The sequence below is a fragment of the Alnus glutinosa genome, chromosome 9 (genome assembly GCF_958979055.1).
Source record: "Alnus glutinosa chromosome 9, dhAlnGlut1.1, whole genome shotgun sequence".
Taxonomy (NCBI): Eukaryota; Viridiplantae; Streptophyta; class Magnoliopsida; order Fagales; family Betulaceae; genus Alnus; species Alnus glutinosa.
Genome location: NC_084894.1, coordinates 9207460 through 9226738, shown reverse-complemented (window position 1 = coordinate 9226738; position 19279 = coordinate 9207460). Strand labels below are relative to the sequence as shown.

Here is a 19279-nt window from a genome sequence, read left to right as displayed (position 1 = left end):
ATACTAATGTTAGAAAAATATACGAGTGAAATAAAAATTTGATATCTTTCTTGCACCAAAATTGGAACTTACTGATTTTTTTCACGCGCTTTAGCTTTTGAATCTCCAATATTTTCTTTTCAAGCAGTGGAGCACACTACTAGAGCGACACCCATAATATCTGTAGTCTAAGTGTCTCACATACTCAAAAAATAAGAGAGATTTTGGGTTCATTTTCACTCGCACACTGTTGCAAGCTTTTTCCACACCCCCTACAAACTAATTGCACACACTGAATATAAATGTGGTTTGGAGTAGAGTGTGGAGTATACTCTTCAAAGTGAGACGTTACTCCACACCTTTTTGGCGCGAGCTCCCGCGGGCGCCCTTTCTAAAACGAAGAATTTGAATCCTCTCCATTTGAAATGGAGAGAATCCTCTCCATTTAGTGTAAAAATGAGAGTATAGTTGTCTTTTCACATTCTGTAAAAATGTGAAAAGACAACTATACCCTCTCCATTTAACTAAATGGAGAGGATCCTTGTCCTTCTAATGAAGTATGTATAGTTTTTCAGATCCATGTAAGAGATTCAGCTCGTGAATAATCCTTTATTTATTTAAATTTTTTATTCCCTAGGCAGTTCAGGTTAAAAACTTGTTAAACATAAGAAATGGTTTCTCGTATATTTATCTTCTTAATTTCAAACACATTCTCCTCGGTTGTTCTTGCTCTTCCTCTAAGGCATACCAAACCCCTATTACAAGTTACTTCTTCTTTTATCTCTTTTTGTTTTTGTTTTTTTTTTTCTTTTTCTTTTCCCTCTTAATTGGTTTTAAAATTGAAAAGCACTAAAGCAATCACTTGATATGATTGTATACAGGCCGATGGGCTGGATTAGAATCTTTTAGGTTTAATTTTAAGATGACTCGATAAACGGATTTTTAAAATCTTAATCAATTGTTTGTAAATAAATGGTTAAATTTTGTGTATTTTACTTAGTTGCGTGTTGAGATAGAAAATATAAATTATTTAATTAAAAACAATAGTTGAGTTTTTAAGAACACCTTGTTCGAATAATTATTCTAAAAATTCTAGAGAATCATAACTAGTCAGGGTCACGCGTTTTCTTATACAAAAAATACGATTTTAAAACAAATCACAATGAGTAATGTTTCATACACACCATTTGTACACATGTTGTACAACAACGCTGACGTGAAAATGATTTTCATTTTTTTCTTGGTTAAGTTTGTTAATTGTTATTTAATTTCTACGTCAGCATTTTTGTATAAAGTGTGTGCAAATGTTGTGTAAGAAACATTACTCAATTGTAATACATGAATAGTTTGAGATTGTGTTTTAAAAAAAAAAAAAATTGTAATTTGAAAAAGCATAAAATTTGCATTTTCAAATTACATGTGAGATGATTTTTTAAAAACGTAAAATTTTAAAGGTTAAATTGCAATTTTAAAAGTCAAACTGTAATTTTGTTAAACGCTTAACCGTGTTTTTAAAAAACATATTTTCAAAACCGCTATTTTTAAATTGCAAACTCAAAAGGACCTTAAGTTTACACGGCACATAGGTTGTTGATAATTATGAAAAGTCCATAGCCTCATTGACACTCTCAAAAGATGTCTTGAGAGAGAAGGGAACACCATGATAATTATAAAGTGCCCAGGTGAAGGAAATCTTAGTGATGTGGGACGTTTTAACACGCATTCTCTCGTGTGGCAACTAATGGCCAAACATGTGGACAAAAACGGGAGGGAAATGCACATTATAGCAAGAAATCTGTGGCTCTGATACCATATGAAAAGTCCATAGGCCAATTGACACTCTCAAAAGACGCCTTGAGATATGAGGGAACATCATAGCCTATAAAGTGCTCAGGTAAAAAAAATCTTAATGATGTGGGACACTTTAGCAATAATGAGGACCATGGTGACAACATATTTCACATATAGATGTTGTGATGATGCATGTCACAAGAAGTAAGAGCAGTGGTTCTAACAGAATAGCAAGCATCATTGGTCTTTGGAGCGTAGAACATCTGCAATGATTTATCTGAACTTTTTTTTTTACTATATTTATATATTTTAATGCAAATGCCTCTCCGCCAACAACCAAGAAAATTTGGATTCCGAAAGTGGGTTCATGATAGAGAGAAAGGAGAGAAACAATAAAATAATTTTGCGTTCATGTTCATGAACTATTCATATATGATCGGTCTTTTTATTAGCATTTTAGCTAAAAATGCAAATAGAAAAGAAAAGTATACGGAAGAATTTTACTTATAATTTTTGATTTTTCATCACTTTTGTAATTAGGGTATTTATCTTTAAAAAATGTCAATTTAGGATATCCATATTTCAATTTGTTTTTAATTTCAACCATTCGTTAGAATTTTCTGTTAAATTCTATCAAAATTTCAGTTTATTTATTTATATTTTTTAATTTATAAAAAATTTTAAAGATTCAGGCATAGGTATTTTTCTAAATTCTGTTAAATTCTGACCAATATCTAAATCCCTGAATTTTTATTTTTCCCTAAAAATTTTGAGAATTTTGATAGAGTTTAATGGAAAATTCTAACAGAGAGTTGAAATTGAAAAAAAAATAAAATTGAAAGATGGATACCCTAATTTTAAAAATGATAAAAGATCAGAAGTTATAAGTAGAGTTTTCCAAAATTACACACGGGGCTGCCAAAAGTTTATAATAATAAAGAAAAATGTATTACAATCAAACGATTCAATGCAAATATGCAACAATGATCACACAAACACCCAGAATCAAAAAAAAAGAAAAAAAAAAGGAAAAAAGAAATAAAATAAATCGGCGTTTGACAATCTCGGCAAAAAAAAAATTCAAAAACAACAGAGAAAATTAAAGTTACAAGATGAGTCACAGAAACATCAATGCCGCTCAAATTTCTGGGTCACAGTATGTCCTTTCAAACTTCTTGGAGGGACTGGTAGGCACCATTACAGGAGAACACCAAATCCTCAGAGTACGATGTTTAGACTTGAACGATCCCACCTTAAACCGTATCTTTGCCTTGAGAAAAACGGCAAATTCAATCTCCCCCGCCCATTTCTCGCGCCTCAGGTCCCGAGATGCCGACCCCATCAGTGCCACGTACTGAGCCGTGAGCTTCACCTCCAAACGGGTCACATTCCGATGGGGTTGTAAGAAAGGATCAACCACGCTATACGCCACCGTTTGATCCTCGTATCTCACCGACGCTTCTATTGCGTCGTAGTATACAGAGACTCTAGAGTTGGGATTATACGACCGTACGACAAAGTCGAAGGAGGCGTTGAGGTGGTTGTTGTTCATGTTGAAATTATGGATCGAACCATCTTCAACAGTGTAGACGAGCCGTCTTGGCCGGATCACTAGCCATGTGATGAGCACGGCTATACCCACAAGGACAACTAGGGATAGCAAGACCATAGCAATGAGTCGAAGCAGCTTGGAGTGTCCTGGCCGGGCGGCTCCGGCGGGCTGACTCGGGTTAGACGCTGTATTAGCCATTGGAGTTGAAGAGTACTACGTACCTTGTTCGTGTGAAGTAATTAATATAGAGATTAGAGAATGCTTTTTAATTTGCCTTTTTCTTTGTTGCCGGAACACCTTTGTCTTTTTGTTTTCTTGCATGCAACTCAAGATATCTAAAAAGATTCAGGTTCGAGTTGTATTGTTCTTTTCTTCAAACTTGGACGTTGTTAGATCCACTGAATAACATATATATGCATATATACAGCTAGCTGCATGCATGTACGAATGGATGGAGAGGAAGAGAGATTAAGGATGAGTTAGAATTAGAGAGAAAATTAATAAAATAGATAGTGAAAACAATAAACTGATTAAACACATAACCGAAAGGGGTTGATCCAAGTAGTAAGTCGCTTGGTCCTAATGCCTCGTAAAGCATCAGATCTAATTAAGGTCTGGCATTTGTTACGAGATAGTCATTATTTGTTTTATTATAATCTTATGCATGTTATAATTTCATTGTTGGGTTAAGTAGGTCTCAGTTATTGGGTGTGAATCTTTTATATTTATTTATTATTTTATGTTTTTATTTTGGTAAGATTAAGTTTTATCTCTTTTAGGAGTCTTGTTCACAACATGTTAAATTGTTGAGTCGTGAGTTTTTCATGTGGGACTCGGTCTATTTCTATTGTATTTAGTTATTTAAATACTGCGTTGTTATTGAATAAAATTAATGAATTAAGTAAATTATCAAATCTTGTATTTGTAAGAGTTGAGAGTATACCTCTAATTGCTCATAAGAGATATAAGATTCATCGAAAATCGTACAAATCTATATTTCTTGTTAGTTTCTTATCACACATTACGTATGCACGCACGTAACATGCACCTGCCACCTTGAGGGCAAACAATTATTTGGGGCCACATCTACGGGCGAAAGCCCAAGCTTTACTCGACCCATGTGAAAGATGCGCTTTTCTAGTAAATAAATAAAAAAACTCTAAATATTCCGATTAAAAAAAAAAAAAACACAAATTTACGTGATTCAAATTATTTTTTATGTTTATGAAAAAAAATGTTTGAAGGACTTCTTCCTTAAAATGACATAGAATGATGACACGTGGCATGAACCTATGCTTTTTAGTGATTAAACCGGTCATTTAAGTATTGAACCAGTCTTTTAAAGAAAATTGAACCGGTCTATTTAATATATGTTAATACGTTTACTTAAAAATCCGTATATAAATTCAAGACTTATATGTGTTATATAGTCCCATATATAGGAAAACGAAAAGAATAATGATTCAATGCCACCCAAATATACAACTTTTTACCACCTTGCTTATGTGGCAAGGTGGTCCCCCACTACTTTTTGATTTTTTTTTTTTTTTTAAAAATAAATTAAGGTGGGGGACTACCTTGCCACATAGACAAGGTGGTGAAAAGTTGTATATTTAGGTGGTAGTGAATCACTACTCATTGAAAAAATAAATAAACAAAGTAGTTAATATACATATCTGGATCCAAACTCATTAACTTAAATTTTTGAGTTGGAATGATGTCTAAACATGTATATTAACGTACTCTTAGTGAATTCCTTAGGCAATTCTCTCCATATATATAACACAATCAATTCCTTCAATTTTGCTAACTCAGTATTTGATAATATAATAATATCAATGATTCTTTATTCAAGAGATTTTCTTGTACTTCTATTTGAGATATGTGTGGTGTCATTCTCTTGTACATTTCTTTTACAAATCTACCATTGAATATGTAGAATTCACACATGGTCTTACAAATTTAATGATAGATTTGCACATATCTTGTATAGAGATAGACAAAAAATATACAAAAAAATAAATTCAAACATTTCTTCTTCTATTCAAGTTAGGGCACAAAAGTTTTTAATACAATGCATGGCCAACTTGTACGTCTCTATAAGAGAGGATACAATGTAATCTAATGGTGAAAGTCTCCAAAATGGTTTTTTCTTTTTCTTCTTTTTGAAATCTCAGAGGGACTTTAATAGCAACACCTAATTTGTTTTTAAGCCCGAAAACATCCATATATTCATGTAGATTGCCTCTACGCAGGAAAGTGGGGTCTTGAACATATTTCAATTCGTCGGTCTCTTTCATAATACCTTCATTTTTCATGTATCAAAAATAAAGTTTACAATAAGTGAGCCTAGTAGGTAAACAATCTAAACCTTAGATAAACTTTATAAAAATACATATTCGTCGTATATAATATTAACTGACTTAAGCGTCAGAATGGGCTCATCAAATTTCATCGGTGAATCCTTCCAACCCTTTCTTTCTCTTGTAGAGCTTCTTTCCGGAAGACAGTGCCGAGGTTGTAGGTCCTTGCACCAACACCAGTATTTTTGGATTTGTATGCCACTACAAAAATACAAGCATTTTGACGCGTGTCTACAGTACCCGTTACTGTAGACACGCGTCCAATTTGACACGTGTCGTTTGAGACACGTGTCTAATTGTACAGCCGTCACAAATTGACACGTGTATTTAATACGCGTGTCCAATTGGACACGTGTATTAAATACACGTGTCAAACTGTTTTTTTATCAAATATAATTTTTTTTAATTAAATAGAATTTCAACAATTGGACACGCGTATTAAATACACGCGTCCAATTTGACACGTGTATTTAATACACGTGTCCAATTGGACACGTGTATTAAATACACGTGTCAAACTGTTATTTTTTCCAAATATAATTTTTTTTTAATTAAATAGAATTTCAACAATTAGACACGCGTATTAAATACACGCGTCCAATTTGACACGTGTATTTAATACACGTGTCCAATTGGACACGTGTATTTAATACACGTGTCCAATTGGACACGTGTATTAAATACACGTGTCAAACTGTTATTTTTTTCCAAATATAATTTTTTTTTTTTATTAAATAGAATTTCAACAATTAGACACGCGTATTAAATACACGTGTCCAGTTTGACACGTGTATTTAATACACGTGTCCAATTGGACACGTGTATTAAATACACGTGTCAAACTGTTATTTTTTTTCCAAATATAATTTTTTTTTTATTAAATAGAATTTCAACAATTAGACACGCGTATTAAATACACGCGTCCAGTTTGACACGTGTATTTAATACACGTGTCCAATTGGACACGTGTATTAAATACACGTGTCAAACTGTTATTTTTTTTTCCAAATATAATTTTTTTTTATTAAATAGAATTTCAACAATTAGACATGCGTATTAAATACGCGTGTCAAACTGTTATTTTTTTCAAATTTAATTTTTTTTATTAAATAGAATTTTAACAATTGGGGACGTGTATTTAAATACACGTCCCGAATTGGGCACGTGTACTGAGTACACGTGCCCAATTGTTTGGCCAGAACGTGTATATGTGTTTTCTCCCGGTTATATGTGTTTTTTCCCGCTTTTATATGTGTATATATATATATAAAATTTTTAAAATTCAAATAATATAATAATATAATAATAGATTAAATATATATATATATATAGATCGGAAATCGCAGACCCATTTTCGATCTGAGTTATCTCTCTCTCTCTCCCTCTCCGTCACAGCCGCGCCGGCCAGCTTCCGGCCACCGCGCATCAGCCCTTCCCGCCGGTGAGACGCCCTCTCTCCACCTTTCTCTGCTCGGTTCTCGGTCTCTCTCTCTCTACCTCTCTCTCTCTCTCTCTCTCCCTCTCCGTCACAGCCGCAGCGGCCAGCTTCCGGCCACCGCGCATCCGCCCTTCCCGCCGGTGAGCCGCCCTCTCTCCAGCTCTCTCTGCTCGGTTCGGTCTCTCTCTCTCTCTCTATCTCTCTCTTCCTCTCTATCTCTTTCTCTCTCTCTTCCTCTGTATCTCTTTCTCTCTCTCTCTCTCTACCTCTCTCTCTCTCTCTCTCTCTCCCTCTCTCTCTCTGTGTATCTCTCCCTATCTCTCTCTCAGTATCTCTATGTCTCTCTCTCTCTCTCCCTATCTCTCTCTGCCTCCCTCTCTCTCTGGATCTCTACGTCTCTCTCTCTCTCTATGTTTTTTCCCGGTTGTTTTTTTTTGTATTTTTGTCGTCGAAAATAATAAAATTTGGAAAAAAAAAAACAAAAAATTTATTAACCCAAATAAATTTAAATAAACAATAACAAAATTAAATTGAAAAAAAATTCCAAATTTAAGTTTTAAAAATTCAATTTTAATTTTTTTTTTAAAAAAAAAACGTTTTGACACGTGTATTGAAATACACGTGTCAAACCGTTTTGACACGAATATTGCAAATACACGTGTCAAAACGGTTTGACACGTGTATTTCAATACACGTGTCAAACCGTTTGACACGTGTATTTGCAATACACGTGTCAAAATGTGCAATTAGAGTCTTACACATCTGACACGCGTCTTACGCGTGTCAAAATACTCGTGGCAAACATTTTGACACGTGTACAGTGCCGTACACGTGTCAAAATGCACGTGGCAATTTGACATAATTTTTGTAGTGATGGTTGCCTCCACTCGATTGATTTATGTAAAGTATAGACTCTGGATGTGTTTGATAAAACCTTTTGAGGTAAATATTTTTTTTAAGGGAGAAAAACTTCACTTATAACCTCTTATCTTTAATCACTTTTGAAGAAAGATACCCAAACTTTTAAAAGTAGGGTATCGATCTTTCAATTTTTTATTTTTTTTTCAATTTCAACCCTTTAGAATTTTCCATTAAATCCTATCAAAATTTCCAAATACCCATAATTTCTTTTAGGGGAAAAAAATTGCTAGGATTTTAGGTGTTAGTCAGATTTTAATGGAATTTGCAAAAATACCTATGTCTGAATATTTGACAAATTTTATATATTTTTTTTAAAAATAAACACATGGTTATTTTGAGAATTTTGATAGGATTTAACATAAAATTTTAACGTAGGGTTGAAATTTAAAAAAAAATTGAAAGATGGATACCATAAATTGACACTTTTTAAAGTTTAAGTACCTTAAAGTGATGAAAGATTATGGGTTATAAGTAAAGTTTTCATTTTCTCTTAATAGTAATCAGAAGTGATTGATGTGATATAAAGTAGAAAAAAAAATATTGATTTTTTTTGTAAGGAAAAGTGAAAACATTATGTTTTGTAGTGGATTTTTTTGTTTGAATAGTAAAAAAAAAAAATGATTAATGTGCTATAAAATGTGAAAAAAGTTAGAATGTTTTGAAGTTTTTTTTTTTTTAGAGAAAAGTGAGAGTTGCCAAACTAGCCTAGAATACCTTTCAATCTCTCATAATCCCTTTGGATGCTTTGGCAAAGGTGTTCTCTTTATTAAGAAACCCAAACCGGATTCAACTTACCTCCTGTAGCTGGCTAGCTAATAAGAAATCTCCTGCTATACTGCCAATGTGGATATAATCAGCTAAGATATAAATCTAGTGAAATTTTCTTTCTTGGATTTGGGTTTCAGAGCATGAGTTGGGATTATAAGATCAAATAACCTAGGAAAGAGATGAGAACAAGGAAGAGAGATATAGAATTAAAGTGGCCGGTTTGGCCTATGGCCTACATCCACACAACTACATGAGGTAAACCAAATTCAAACCGAAACATGTATTTTATCGAAACATGTACGTGAGTCCTAGAGATCCAATATTGATAAATTTGAAAAAAAATATACAATGATAAATTTTTAAAAAAGTATGAATGGAGTTGGACGAGAGATGGACATGAGAAGAAAAAAATAGAATTTCTCATTTTTTAGATATTTAAAAACCACAATTCTTTACTTTAGTTACTACTTTTTCAATAAATGCACATGCACTTCAACAGATTTAACATTCTCTTATTTACTTTTTTTTTTTTTTTTTTCCAATATTTGTTCATTTCTCAACTTAACCTTCATATTTTGAAGGAATTGGAGTAAGAGATATTTTAAATCAGAAATGCTATTTTTCTTTGTTTATGACCATATTTTGTCAAACTACATCCATATTTCTTTCAAATCTACAATTGAATATGTAAGACTCACAAATTCAATGCTAAATTTAAAAAAAAGTTAGGCAAAAGATGAATAAGAGTCAAAGAAATAGCATGTCTCTATATAAATTTTTTAGGGGTAATTACCTTTTCCCCCCATGAACTACCGGCCAGTGTCATTTTGCCCCCACGAACTACCCCTTCGACCAAAATAGAGCATCCAACTACCAATTTGACACCGTTTGCCCCCTTCCGTCAGTCAGACCCGTTATGTCCGACGGTCAACTGCTCACGTGCATGTCAAGTGCCGTCTACCCCATTTTTATTCCGAAAATGCCCTCCGGTACAGTAGATTAAAGCTTATGAAAAGAAAAAAAGAAAAACAAAACAAAACAATTCAAACTAAGCAACAGAAGCTTCTTTCACGTCATTTTCTTTGGTGTTCCACTTCAACTTCAAAGCAGTAGCCCGCTGAAAGAGTCGTCCTTGAAGAGCTTCAATGTCTTGTTCATGGAAGAGCGAAGCAACATCCGGAGAGCCCATCTGCCGGTGTGGAGTACCTGCACCTTTGAAGACTTCCTTTACCGATGAAAATTTCGGCCGCTTGTTCTACGGTTGTGTGAACTATGAGGTAAGATTTTTTTTTTAATGGATCTGTAAATAATGTGTAGTACCTCTTCTTCGTCTGCTTATTCTCTTATATTTTATAGATAATGGGTAATTTTTTTAGGGTTTGAAAGTTAGATCTTAGATTATTGTCTTAGGATTTTTTTTATTTTATTTTATTTTATTTTTTTTTTTGTTCCTTGGTTTCCTGTTTTTGGACAATGAGGTGTTTTTTTTTTGCCTGAACTGTTTTGGGGTTATTGTTTTCGGACAATGGGTAACTGAAGACAATGGGTCGTTTTTTCTTTCTTTTGCTCGAGTGGTTTTTGGTTAAATTATCCTGAAATGAGGTATTGGTTATTATTTAGTTGTGTTCGGACAATGATTGCATGATGAATACCTCTTAGATAATTCATGAAATCAGAGCATTAATATCTTTCTTCTCGTCATTTGCTGAGGACTTTAGCAATAATGACACCACTATTTGGCATTGTAAATAATTTCAGTAGCATTATGTTGTATTTGGTTTGGTTAAATGATAAGCAAATTGAAAGCACCACTTTTTGTGATATGCATGTACTGTATCTTAACAAATCGAAAGAGAAGAGGTCAGTGAGCTTAGTCATGTATGTTAGATTTCTATTTTTTTAATTTATAGATATGATCATGCTTAAATTCCAAAAGAGCCAGATTAATATGTACATCATTTCTATATGTATCATAATTGCATTGTATGCTTGTTTCCACATTAATTACCCCTATAATATAATTATGTTAGTAAGTAAAGTGGTATCAACTCTTAATTATACTTGGCCTTCCATTGAACTTTTTTTAACGTTGAAAAACTAACTTTGTTCATGAGACCTCTAATTGAATAGGTTGGTCGGTCTTGCGGATTCTTCCAATGGAAAGATTCTGAAATGTGTGAACATGCTAGACGAGCATTGACTCGTGTGCAACACAGGCACGCTATGCTGAACAAGGAAGTTGTAGAATTGAAGGCCAAGCTAGAGATCAAAGCAATTCGATATGACATGCAAGTGAAAATTGCAAAGACAAATAGCCGAATTTTGGCATTTTCTTGGGTTTTTTTTGTTGTCTTCTTAGCTGTGTTTTGGGGCAACTTGTATGGTGTCAGTCAAGGACATATGTCCTACAAACAGCTACCTTGAAAAATTGTAATGACTAATATGTTTGTAATGATTAGTGTATTTGTAACTTTGAAACCTTGTAACTAGTGTATTCGTAAACTTCGTAATGTGTAGTGTACTTGTAATGTTTGTCTCCCTCTTTTCGAAAATGTAAAAAATGTGTATAATTTCCTGGCATGAAATTTGGTATCATCAAAATAGCTTTTTGACAACCCCAATTTGATTCATTATTCCTTGTACATATGCTAAAATACTGACCTATACTTCCAACATACGAAACTTGAACAAATAGTTTCCTGTACAACTTTGCATTTTGGCATCATCAACATAACATTTTGGTATTTTTGCATAATTTCAAATCAGAAAACATAGCATTGTTCCTGCATATTTTCCTTCAAACCTAAACAAGTTGTTTCCAACAACATCAAACCAACATAGTCCATATTTCCCACTACAACATCAAAAAATTGTTCCTATCAACAACAAACCAAATTGTTTCCAACTACACTGTTTTGGAACCTGAACAAATAGGTTCCAACATACAAATCAGAAAACATAGTATTGTTCCTGCATATTTTCCTTCAAACCTAAACAAGTTGTTTCCAACAACATCAAACCAACATAGTCCATATTTCCCACTACAACATCAAGAAACTGTTCCTATCAACAACAAACGAAACACAGTTTCCAACTACAAACCAACATAGTCGACTATCATATTTCCAACTACAAACCAACATAGTCGACTATCATATTTCCAACAACAGTTTATAAAAACACATCAAGGCTGCCATATTGGTTTTTTCCCTTTGTTTTTAGCTTCCATTCTTCGTATACCCTTCTCCACTGTTGGTACCACCACTCTTGCTGGCTTCCTTACTGGTTCTCGAATGACAACTCCGAGTGCCCTGGCCGGTTCCCGAGTGCATACTGCTGGTTGTGAATCATCACATGTTAGGTCAATAGTGGGTATCTCTTTGTTGGGATCGGGCTCCTTAAATGCTGCCATCAACCTACCAGACCTCCTAATAGGCCTTGCAGCAACAGATTTTGCCTGTGCAACACACTCTTATTAGTAATTCAAAGTCTATTTACATATAAAGTATAGGGTGGAAAGCTGTATTTACTTACAGCTGTGGAATTTGCTCTTTGTGATGCCCGAGTATGCATTGAGGGAGCCATTGTCTTACTCCTTTTCGTTGAAGTAGGCTACATATGTAACATCGTCATTAGAAATAACACATATATATTTGTAATAACAAATGTTACTGATACCTACATCAACAGTAGTAGGTGGAACTCTCTTTTTGGGCTGTGAAACAGGTTGTGCAGCTGTAGATGATTCCGTAGGCTGTGAATCATCAGCAATTGGGTGAGAAGGAATCTGCGACACAAAACAACCAAGGTTAGGAAAATTATTAACAAAGTTGGCAATTGTCTTTTGTTATAAAAAAATAAAAAGTGGTATTTAAGATATATGTACTTACATCATCTAAGTTCAACTCTGTTGCAGTGCTTGGAGTGGACTTCCTCTTCCTCCTAGGGCAAGTCCTAGCATTATGGCCAACTGTCCTGCACTTCGAGCATCTCATGCTTACACCACCCTTCCTCATGCAATGTGGGTTTCTTGGCTCATCTGGACCCCTTCTCCGGAGCTTCTTGGGCCGGCCTGGGGTAGCTCTAATAACGGGTGGGTGAACCTCATCTTGCCCGGTTCTGACCCATTGGTCCTCACTTGGCACTGGGTATATCATTGGGTCATAAGCCATTTTGTAATTCTCAACACTGTAATACGGATGCAGGTACTGTTCAGGTTTGGCAGAATGATATAAAATGGCTGAGATGGCATGTGGGCATGGAATGCCAGTCATATCCCACTGCCTGCACCCACAAACACGGTCCGTCAAGCTAACCACAAATGTGCCATAACTGCACAACACTTCATAGATTCCATCCCCAGCATAAGTTGAAGTACATTCCGCAGCATCCTTTCCACATTGGTCTAACTTTGCCAATATCTTCGGGCACCATTCCCCGACATACTCCCTTATTCCTTGCCTCTTCTTCTGGTATCGCATCATCAACTTCTTCCTAATCATCTCCAGCATGGTAATGATTGGCTTGTCTCGGGCATGGATGATGTACGAGTTGAAGCACTCGCATAAGTTGTTCATGATCAAGTCGCACTTTGGGGTGGTGTCAAAGAAAGCCCTAGCCCAGGTACGGGGGTCAATCTTCTCCAAATAAGCATGGGCAGCTGGACTCAATTTCCTCAGCGCCTCCATTTCCCTTTGATACCCATAAAAATTATATGCAGCAGCTGCTTTCCACAGCTTGTCTTTTAGCACCAATCCTTTGTGCCCATCACCCCTAAAGTTTGCATATAAGTGTCGGATACATATGCGATGCGGTGCACTTGGTAGGACCTCCTCGAAGCTTGGTATCAACCCCTAGGCAAAGAACAATAGAAGACAAATTAAAAATAAATAAAGAGAGATTTGAGTCAATGAAAGTAAATGCACAAGTGAAAATGTATGAAAAGACAATATTTTAATATACCTTCTGTCTGTCAGAAATGAATGTCCACCCAGTACAGCCATTTGGACCAAGGTCCCCCACTAGAGTCTCTAGAAACCAGGACCAACTATCCTTGGTTTCAGCTTCAACCACAGCCAGTGCAATCGGATAAATATTGTCGTTTGGATCTCTTCCCACAGCAACCAACAATTGCCCCCCGAAATGTCCCTTAAGGAAACAGCCGTCAACACCTATCACGGGCCTACAAGCCCTTTTAAAACCCTCCTTGCATGCTGCCAAAGACATATACAACCTTTGAAAAGTAGGTGGGACGTCTAACGTAGGCCTTTCAACTTTCATCAACAGTGTACTCCCTCTATTCATTTGTCTTACTGTTGCACAATAATCCCATAGCCGCTTGTACTGTTCCTTGTGCTTACCTTCTACCTGTTCTTTCGCCTTAACCCTGGCCCTGTACAGTTGTCTAGGAGTAACATCCACATTCCATTTCCTTTTTACATCATCAAAGAGAGCTGCAATTGGATAGTTTGGCTGTGTCCTAAATTTGTGGGTCATTCTGTCTGCAATCCATCTAGACGTTACAATCGAAGACTTGTAACATCGTGTACACTGGTGTTTAGGGTTCAGTGACTTAAGCATAAAAGTTCTCTCACCCGTAACCAGTGAACCATAAACTCTCCAAGGACAACCCTTGGGCCTACTCTTACAAACTCCAATAACCCGATCCCCATCATTTTTTGTGAACACAACATCCTTACCCCTAAACAAATTGTATTCTCTCACAGCTTTCCTGAATTGAGCAGCAGATTCAAATGACATGCCAACATCCAAATGTGGGTCTTCCATGTCCACATCCTGAAACTGGGAAACCCTAGTAACACACTTAGGCCAACTACTCGCCTCATACTCCTCATCACTTTTAGGGGGAGTTATGAGGATATCACTTCTAGCTAAGTTAGAGGATACCTCATCCTCTTCCTCATCATCCAACATAGTAGCCGAACCACTTAAACCACCAACATCAGCTGCCTTTTCATGGCTACCCTCCCCATGACCACCATCCTCCTCATCAGTATCACCCTCATCATCAAAATGAGGACTATAATCATCATCACGTTTTGAACCACCAGCTTCTGGTTCATCAGCCCCATCCCATGCATCGTCATCGTCACTCATCAATGCATGCCAGTATGGATCATTTACAACCTTCAACCTCCTTTCCTCATTACCACTTTCCACAATATCTTCACCCTTACCCTCACCCTCATTTGCCCCTACTTCAGCACCAGCATCTGCAAAAGACACCGTGTACAGTAATACAAGTGTATGGCCTAATAAGACATCGGCCATTCTGGAGACATCCTCATCAGATGTTAATAAAACCAACCCATCATCTAATTCTCTTCCGGGTATTCGATAGTACACCAGGTCACCTGGTTCGTATCCAAATTTTTCAGCTACTCTTTCGATCTCAAAAAAAGACAAACAATCTAGGTCATACGACTCTTCATACAACCCTATTTGCCCTCCAACATAGGTGCATTTGTATCGCCGATCAAACCGGCCCCCGTAATGAACCCTAAAAATGACATCGTTGTTTGCCATTGTTCAAGTGATAGGATTGATTGACACTGCACATAAAACATACAAACACTGAATTGAGTTTTAAATTTTAAATTTTATTTCGAAAACTTAGAAGTTTATAGGTCATAAACTTTTTAACAAAGAGTTTCACGGTCACTTCTGAACAATGAAGTCAAACTACTTTGTTGATTAGTGACTTGAAATTATTCGGAAAATAGTACTTTCTCTAATGCCAAGTGAAGCCACAAGAACACACACACATACACTTCAGTGAAGGCAAATATTTGCATGTATGATCCTATATGCCTATGCCTAGTGCTTGTGTTGGATGAGCCTGAGGGGATTTGCGTTTACTTGGTTTTTCAAGGCATATGAGTCTTTGTCTTGTGTTTTCCTCAACTTACTGCATTTGGTACAAATAGAATGCTTATTATGTTTTTGTTGAATTTTCAGATTTTGAACAGTGTCGCTCCTTTAAAGAACTCTCTCTCTCTCTCTCTCTCTCTCTCTATATATATATATATATATATATATATATATATATATATATATATATATATATATATATATATATATATATTATTTGGTTTATGCTGAGGCTTGCTAATATCTTATTTGAACTGGATAAACATGGTAATGTCTTCCTGTTCAATTTAAATGCAGTTTTGATTTTGAAGTTCATGAGTGCTAGATTGTCCATTTAAGAATTTGCATATTTGTTGCTCTTTCAGGCACATGAATTGTTGAAGAAAAAGAACCTTGGTAAAAAAGAAGGTTGGGCTGTTGTAGATAGTTATATTTACAGTAGTTTCTCCAATGCATGAAATTTTATGCTTTGGCTGTTGTAGATGATCAATTATTTTAACCAACACTGAATTTGGTTTGGTTTTCTTTAGCCATTCCTCGGCATTCATTTATTTGTTGGTTGGCTTGTAGGGATGCTTTAGTCACTAAGTAGAAGATGGTTTTGATAATGCGATTTTAAAACTTTATGTTTTCTGAATGTTTTCTATTGATAAATTTTTTCTAAGAGAATTTGAAAATATAACGAGACTCTTGAGTATTGTGATGCACCCTAAGATGCACCCTAAGATGCACCCTAAGATGCGCTAAATCAAATATGTAATGTATGAAATACCAAAGTAAATTAAATGATAAATAAAGTATGATGATCGTTGCCCTGTCAAGATTGATAGGGCAGAGCCTATTTTCACATATTTTTATAACAGTATTTATTAATTCAATTAATTCAAAAGTATATATAAACCCTACATATGAAATTATTTTACATTTTACATAAATTGTAATTTGTAGAGTCAAATGATTAATATCTTTAGTTATATTTCAATAATTCGGATGTACTAGATGAAGTTCCCGGAGGTTTTCTGGTTTTGATATTTGATTCTGGTGTTTGTGGTTGCTGCAGTGTTTGTTTTCTGTTCTGTTGTTTTGGTTGTGTGTAGTAGCTTGTTGCTTTATTAGTTGTGTTTCGTTGAGGAGTAGTGCAGGAGTGCTTCCAGTCTTCACTGGAGTGTTTGTTGGATGTTGAGATTGTGCTTTATAAAGTTTTTATTCATCGAAAAAAAAAAACCTTAAACAATTTCAAAACACACACAACAAACAAATGGGGAACAAAGGGGACCACTTCAGGGGAAAATTGGTGAACTTTAACACACAAAGGGGAACAAAGTAACAAAGGGGGCCACTTCCGAACAAAAAAAAAAAAAAAGAACCACTGACCGACAAAGGGCCGACCACTGCGGGACCACTTAAGGCAAAGAGGAAACCCTAAACAAATAAAACCAAATCCCAAGTAGCAAATCTATCGGGTACTACCAACAAATAACAACAAAAAGAAATCAACAATAACAAAGCAACAGGTCATTGATCAGAGACAATGAAAACAAACAAATTAAATAAAAAGTACTTACAATTCCGAAAATCTCCAACAAACAGAGTTACTTGTAGCAGATTGGTAGTTGTTATAGGCTGATTTTGATGTTTGAAGATTGCATGAGGATTGAGTTCTAGGGTTTTCAGTGTTCAAAGTGAAGTGTGGTTTGAATCCGAAAATAGTGAAGTGTGCGGCGCAGATTAGGGTAGAATGAAACAAAATTCAAGGGCATTTGAGGTATTCCACGCTAATAAGGGTATTCTCGCCTTTAATCGTACCGGAGGGCATTTTCGGAATAAAAATGGGGTAGACGGCACTTGACATGCACGTGAGCAGTTGACCGTCGGACATAACGGGTCTGACTGACGGAAGGGGGCAAACGGTGTCAAATTGGTAGTTGGATGCTCTATTTTGGTCGAAGGGGTAGTTCGTGGGGGCAAAATGACACTGGCCGGTAGTTCATGGGGGGAAAAGGTAATTACCCCAATTTTTTAAGGATCAAGAAAGATTTATTTATTTATTGTTTCATTTTTTCTAAGAGGGCTTAGGGTTTTCTAACAGTTTTGGGCAAGCCATGGCCTGTAACAAGTATGTTATTGAGTTAGGTATTTATGATGAATTTGTAAGAAATAGAGACTTAAAATGAGTGAATTGTATAACAGAAAGACTGATTACACCCTTACAGATCAATTCGAGTTTGATCTAAACTTCTCTAGAATTATATCTGCTAAGCTAATCGTACTAATGAGAATACAATTGGCTGAATGAATCAAAATACAAAATAGATTGGGCCTTTTATTCTATAGCCCACTTGTATACCAGCTCAGCCCAAGTGGTTAGCTCAATAGCTTTGACAGCTCATTTAAGTTATAACAAACTATCAAAGCCCATTCAGTTATAACAAACTAAAAAAGCCCATGTGATTGAATTATTTCTACTTGCTTCAGATATACCCATGCGTCCTTCTAGAATAGTCTACCAGTTGTGTAATTGCTTGGCTTCTAGAATAATCTGCTAGCTGTGAATTGCTTGGCTCAAGACAGCATTCTCCTCGTTACACGAAAAGGCTTATGCTCTTCCCCAAGCTCACGCGTGTTGCTCTACATCCAGATATGGTTCTCTTTAATCAGACCTATGACAATACCTCTTCCATTCAGAACACCTTGCCCACAAGGTGTGGGTAAGATGCTTTCAGACGATGGAAAGGCTCCCATGACGCCTCCTCGGTGAGTTGTCCCTGCCAACGAACCAAAAGTTCCTCCACAGCGCGATCATGGACCCCTCGAGAGCGACAGTCTAAAATCTGTTTAGGTTCAGGTTGAATGACACCGTGATCGTTGACGGGAGGAAGTTGGGAAAATCGCTTCAACAGACCTACCCAACTTGAGCTTCGACTAAGAAACATGAAAAACAGGGTGGATGAGTGATCCCATTGGTAGATCCAGACGATACGCCACTGTACCCACCTTTTGAAGAATTTGGAAAGAGCCATAGAAGCGAGGAGACAAGCTACCGAGAGTTGTCGGTAGGGTTGCAAACGTAAGTAAACCTACTCCCCTTATTTAAAATGGCATTCTGTACGTTTCAGATCGGCATATTTCTTCATCCAATTCTGACTCTTGTGAATGTTTTCCAGTAAAAGCTTCAAGATTTCATCACAAGAGTGAAATTGAGTCTCAACCATAGCCAACTGCGTAGTCCCCATCATGTAGGTAAGCAGTCGGGGAGGTAAGTAGCCATAGATAGCTTCAAATAGAGTTATTCTGGTAGAATGATGAAAGGAAGTGTTATAACATATTTTGCTAATGGTAGCCACTGCGGCTGAAAAAGGCTATCGGTCTTTGTTGTTGCATTAAAACTGCTCCAATACCGTGGCTTGAAGTACCATATTCAATCAGAAAGGGTTTACCAAAGTCTGGTAGAATTAGCATTGGAGGATTTGTCACAACCCTTTTAAGCTCTGTAAAAGCTTCTTCAACCCTTTCACTCCAATGAAAAGCATTATTCTTTAATAAATATGTTAAGGGGGTTGCAATGGAGCCATATCC

At 35.9% G+C, this 19279-nt stretch overlaps 3 protein-coding genes across 3 annotated transcripts; 1 reads left to right on the top strand and 2 right to left on the bottom strand.

Annotated features, from left to right (window-relative positions):
* Nucleotides 1–2682: 2682 nt before the first annotated feature.
* Nucleotides 2683–3530, bottom strand: LOC133878295 (uncharacterized protein At1g08160-like). Its single transcript, XM_062316828.1, has one exon. It carries the CDS (start codon nucleotides 3518–3520, stop codon nucleotides 2909–2911), a length of 612 nt encoding a protein of 203 aa, XP_062172812.1. The 5' UTR covers nucleotides 3521–3530; the 3' UTR covers nucleotides 2683–2908.
* A 6100-nt stretch (nucleotides 3531–9630) lies between these two features.
* On the top strand, nucleotides 9631–11291 carry LOC133877198 (uncharacterized). Its single transcript, XM_062315452.1, has 2 exons — nucleotides 9631–10089; nucleotides 10943–11291. Exons 1-2 carry the CDS (start codon nucleotides 9958–9960, stop codon nucleotides 11234–11236), a joined length of 426 nt encoding a protein of 141 aa, XP_062171436.1. The 5' UTR covers nucleotides 9631–9957; the 3' UTR covers nucleotides 11237–11291.
* A 705-nt stretch (nucleotides 11292–11996) lies between these two features.
* Nucleotides 11997–15103, bottom strand: LOC133876739 (uncharacterized). The gene is made up of 5 exons (XM_062314987.1): nucleotides 13775–15103; nucleotides 12703–13665; nucleotides 12495–12599; nucleotides 12347–12424; nucleotides 11997–12269 (listed from the first exon to the last, which is right to left on the bottom strand). The coding sequence occupies exons 1-5, from the start codon at nucleotides 15101–15103 to the stop codon at nucleotides 11997–11999; spliced, it is 2748 nt and encodes a 915-aa protein (XP_062170971.1).
* Between the last annotated feature and the right edge of the window lie 4176 nt (nucleotides 15104–19279).